The sequence below is a fragment of the Lepidochelys olivacea genome (assembly GCF_965140295.1).
Source record: "Lepidochelys olivacea isolate rLepOli2 genome assembly, chromosome: 4".
NCBI classification, from domain to species: Eukaryota; Metazoa; Chordata; order Testudines; family Cheloniidae; genus Lepidochelys; species Lepidochelys olivacea.
Window position 1 is genome coordinate 2,293,085 of NC_140414.1, and position 5,452 is coordinate 2,298,536.

A 5,452-nucleotide genomic window follows, 5' to 3' on the forward strand; every position below is an offset into this window, starting at 1 on the left:
TCTCGCTGTCCCCTGAGATTTCTTCTGAGATACGGACCCAGAACTGATCCCGTCCTTTCTCTCCTCTGGGGAAGGTTTAAGGGAAAATCAGCTCCTGATAGGTTTGATCTGTCCTGTACACATTTTGGTTCCTTCATCCCTTTTCCCATTCTTCTCTCTGAGATTTGCTTTCTCTCTGGCGCAGGCAGAGACTTACGTCTGGATTCTCTCGGTCTCCCGTCAGGTGTTGGGATGGTGAGTGAAAACGAGGAGGAACCCCAGCAGGAAGATGCTGAGCGAGTAGGAGCCCATGGGATATTGTCAGGAAGGTCCAAAGGGAATGATTCTGGGAGCTGTGCACGCCCAGAAAAAACAAAAGCCTGTGAGAGTCAGCAGAGGCCAGAGGAAAACTTCGGTAGCCAGTCAGACCTTATTACACGTGAGAGAATGAACTTGGAAGGAACACGCTACACATGCCTCGAGTGTGGGAAAAGCTTCAAAGGGAGCTCGGACCTTCTCACACATTTGAGAATCCACACGGGTGAGAAACCTTACGCATGCTGTGTGTGTGGGAAATGCTTCAAGCAGAGCTCGCATCTCATTGCACATAAGAGAATCCACATAGATGAGAAACCTTATGGATGCCCTGAGTGTGGGAAACACTTCAAGCAGAGCTCACACCTTATTACACATCGGAAAATTCACACGGGTGAGAAACCTTATGGATGCCCTGAGTGTGGGAAACACTTCAAGCAGAGCTCACACCTTAATTCACATCGGAAAATCCACACGGGTGAGAAACCTTATGGATGCCCTGAGTGTGGGAAACACTTCAAGCAGAGCTCACACCTTATTACACATCGGAAAATCCACACGGCTGAGAAACCTTACGAATGCCCTGAGTGTGGGAAGCACTTCATTGACAGTTCATCCCTCCTCTCACATCAGCGAATCCACACAGGGGAGAGGCCCTACACATGCTCTGAGTGCGGGAGAAGCTTCAAATCAGAGCTCTACCCTAATCACACATCAGAGAACGCACACAGGAGAGACCCCCTACATGTGCTCTGAGTGCGGGAAAAGCTTTAATCGGAGATCTGTACTGACCACACATAGAAGAATCCACACAGGTGAGAAGACTTATGGATGCTCTGAGTGTGGGAAACGCTTCGTTCGGAGCTCATACTTTATCATACATCGGCGAATCCATATGGGTGAGAAACCTTATGGATGCCGTGAGTGTGGCAAACACTTCAATCAAAGCTCAGCCCTTATCACACATCAGTGAATCCACACAGGAGAGAGGCCCTACACGTGCTCTGAGTGTGGGAGAAGCTTCAATCAGCGCTCAACCCTTATTAGACATCAGAAAATCCACATGGGAGTGATCTGTAACAAATGCCTTGACTAGGGCTGGCCAAAGGTGTTTTTTTTTAAAAAAAAAAAAATCACATTTGCTAATTCCCACTTAGTGATCTGTGCCCCATCTTCACCGTGGTTACTCAGCTCCCCCAGATGAGTTGCCTGCTTTTGCTTTTTGCAGCTCACCCTTCTTTGGGGTCAGTCCTGTGATGTTTTCTATCAACTCCTTTCCTTTTGAGTCGAAGGAGCGTGTGTCCCTCCAGCCAGGAATGTTCATCAGCTCCAGGTGGGGGAGAGAGGTTTGTTCCCAACAAGCTACACTGAGGCAAAAACTACCCGTGCCATACATCCACTAGGACTGTACATGGCGTTGGCTGCTCAAGTTAGTGATCTTGGTGTTAAAAGACAATTACAGTTGTCGTGCAGATGCAGCCGAGGTGCAGTGGTTGGCATTAGCTTTCCCCTTGACCTGACCTAAACTCCATCACTTTTCCTAGTCTAAACAAACCCTGAGCATCACAGTTATACTGTTCCCCCATTTAAAAACAATTGTTAGTCATCAAGTTCCCCCACCAGGAACATATTGTTTCATTCCCAGTTGTCACAGTTCATCAGAGCGCTGTTGCTTCAGGTTTTCCTGAAGGCAGATATTTTTACTTCCGTTTTCCTCCCTTAAAATATATTGAAGTATAACAAAGAGCAGGAATAGGGAAGGGAGAGGGAAAAATGTCTTTTCCCCTCTGTAACAACAGAAGAACATAGGGTAAATCAGAGGGATTCTCCATCGCCATCCCAATCCCCCTGTTCTTCAATTGATAAGGTCATTATTTCCCGAAGGGGTTGGGAAGAGGATTCTCTAGTAAATGATTTGGAACTAAGCAAAAGACCCATTCATTTGCCTCCCAAAGCAGTTGTGGCCCATGCCCTGCAGGAGGTTGCTCCTGAAGATCTTCCCTTCCTAATCAGGTGCATGTTGCCTCTTATTTGGGAAATGCAATCCCTTCCTAGGTAGAGATGGGAAAAATGGAAGTGACATTTCTGTTCAGCTCACTCCTGGGAGATGCTGTAAATGTGTAGGAAATGACATCCATGAGGAATGTGATAGAGCTGCAGAAAGACACCCATTTTGAGTAGATACCTGACATTTGGTGTCTTAGAGGGATTCTAAGCCGCACCTGAATTTAGTCCCTTATTTAAATCTGTTGCACCAGATTAAAGAAACAAAAGGGCATATTTGGGGGAGTTCTACCTCAGTATCGCTACTGGTATGTTGTGTGGTTGGTGAAGAATTCTACGCCAGAGCCGTGTAAAATTGCTACAACTAAGGTCAAAGATTTGACAAGAACTCAGGTAGAAATGAGAGGTACGAGTGGTTGATTTTCACCCCAGAGATGGACGCTATGGTGACCTGTGGCCAAGGTAAACTGTTTTTAGAATTGCTCACACTTCTAAAGGATGCCATGATGAAACTGGGAACAACTGTCTTTTACCATTTGGATCCCAAGTTTCCTGAAGCAGAGAGAGAAACAGCTGATTCCTTCAGAGCCATGCCATGCCTATGGGTCCCAAACTGGCTGCCTTGCTGGACAAGAAGCACTTCCGTGTTGGTTAAATGATGGTAGCCAATGAGGGAATGTAACAGATTCCAAGTTCAGACTGCAGGATACGTGAATGCTGAGTCCAGAGTCTGTGGTTTGGTCTCTTAGTTTTGCTCTTGAGTCTAATGCATGTGTCTCACTTTTCCACCTCCTGCTCCTCTGAAAGATTAGAAAGTGTGAAAGTAGAGCACAGGTGGTTTTTCTCATGATGCAGCCTTCCCACGTAGTGTGAGACCCCTTCCACCCACACTTCTGGGAGAAGACCCAGGGAGAAATGAACCCTCAGAAATGGAAGGCTCCTAGGTTATGGTCGAATGTGACTTCACACAGAGCTCACTGGGTGAAAATGGGAATTAAGAGAAAACTGCCCTAAAGGTTTATAGTTTGTAATCTTTGAAGAAATTGTTACCAGCAACAAGGAAATTGCACATGAAGTTTATTAGTGTAAGGTAAGAGGCTGATTCTGTGATCACTTTCAGTGTTACAGTATAATTCAGGTTTTCTTCTAGCCCCCTCCTACAAAATAGCAAAAGGTGGCTAATCCTGCAATAAAAACCTGACTCCAAAGGAATCAGGTTTGGGGGAAAATGTGAGAGAAATAGCATGTACGAGAATAGAGACCCAGTATAGACTGGAATGATTGCTATTTCAAATGGAATTTATTTGGTAAATTTTAAAATAAATCTTCTGTTGGGAGGAAAACTACTTGAGACAAGATGTGGAACCTTTTCCCCAGTGAGAGGGAAAGAGCCAGAGAGTTCCCCAGGGCTCTTGTTCGCAAAGCAAAGATGTCACATTAGGCAGGAGATGTCAAGATCTACAATGGTGATGGGCGAGCGATGGGAGCTTTTCTGGGTGGTTGTTGTTTGGTTGTTTTTTTTCCATGTAATTTTTGTTTTGTTTTTGCAACTAGTTCTTTTTATCGCTGCTGAGCCCCCTTGTCCTTTTGAGCACAGCTCTTTAACCCTCAAGCCTGGCTCTGGAAACCTCAGAACCGGCTTTGCGTTTTTTTTTTTTTCATGTTTGCTATCTTTGGAGTTTGCACATCCACACGACATGCGGTTCACAGCAACGGATACTTTGAGAAACCTGGGTGAAGCAGGCCTTTTCCAAACTGACATTGGCCCAAATTCTGCCTCAATTCAGCTGGATTGGGACACGTCTGTGTCAAAGGAGTGGTTCACACCTGATTTGCCCAGAGACCTCAGAGGAGGGGTAGTTAGATATAGGATAAGTAGGAATCGAGAACAATGAAGTTAAATATAAAGGTGAAAGACCCTCACCTTGCAGGTCAACAAGCCTGTTCTGTTCTTTCCCTCCAATGCATCTGGCACTGGTTGCTCTCAGGTAGCACACTGGGCTTGACGGAGCATTGGTCTGACCCAGTCTATGACCTGTCGTGCGTTCTTATGGAAGTCCTCTGCAGCCTTGTCTACACGGGCAAGTTTCTGCACAGGAAAGCAGCTTTCTGCGGTGTAACTCCCGAGGTGCGCACTCAGATTTCGTGATGCATGATAGAAAGGGGCCATGACAGGGACACACTGCCGTGCGGGGTCAAAATGAAGGAGCTGTGACATGCCTACCACAAGGTGCAGGAAGCAAACTGCTGCTCCATATTGGGGGCTCACTAACCCCAGCATCACGGCAAGAATCTACCTAGCAGCTGGAGAAAAAATATGAATGAGAGTCAAAGACACCTCCACGTGGCCTGTCTCTTCCCCAATCTCAACACCTGGAAGATTGTCTGGAAGACTCAGAATTTGAACTGCAGAGATTGGTCTCAGGCTGAGAGGGAATTCAGTCTGTGTATTAAGAACTCAACATGGCCTGGAGCAAGCAGTGAGTGAGAAAAGCTGTTTGATCCAATTCTTGCTTCGTATATTCAAATTAGAGTTTAGACTGGGAGTCTGTTTTCATTTGTTATGTAACCACTTTTGACCTCTGTGACCAATACTTATACTCAGTTAAAATCTAACTTTCTGGAGTTAATAAACTTATTTTACTATTTTATACTTACTCCTGAGTTTGTCCAAAGTGCTTGGGAAAGTTGCTCACATGACAAAGGCTGGTGCATGTCCCCTTTATTTTTGATGAAGTGGCGAACTAATTAATGAGCTTACACTTTTCAAGAGAAGGACTGAGACGATCGCATTCTGACCTTTTACTGACACTTCTTTAATAAGTAAAAAAAAAAGAACAGGAGGACTTGTGGCACCTTAGAGGCTAACCGATTTATTTGAGCACTGTCCAGTTTTGGGCCCCACACTTCAAGAAGGATGTGGATAAATTGGAGAGAGTCCAGCAAAGGGCAACAAAAATGATTAGGGGACTGGAACACATGAGTTATGAGGAGAGGCTGAGGGAACTGGGATTGTTTAGTCTACGGAAGAGAAGAATGAAGGGGGATTTGATAGCTGCTTTTAACTACCTGAAAGGTGGATCCAAAGAGGATGGATCTAGACTATTCTCAGTGATAACAGATGACAGGACAAGGAGGAATGGTCTCAAGTTGC

The 5,452-nt window shown here is 45.4% G+C and overlaps 1 protein-coding gene across 1 annotated transcript; it reads left to right on the forward strand.

Moving 5' to 3' along the window:
• Positions 1–426: 426 nt before the first annotated feature.
• On the forward strand, positions 427–1,274 carry LOC311520110 (uncharacterized protein; the record flags this gene model as incomplete). The annotated part of the gene is made up of 1 exon (XM_084627350.1): positions 427–1,274. The coding sequence occupies one exon, from the start codon at positions 427–429 to the stop codon at positions 1,048–1,050; it is 624 nt and encodes a 207-aa protein (XP_084483476.1). The 3' UTR covers positions 1,051–1,274.
• Positions 1,275–5,452: the final 4,178 nt, after the last annotated feature.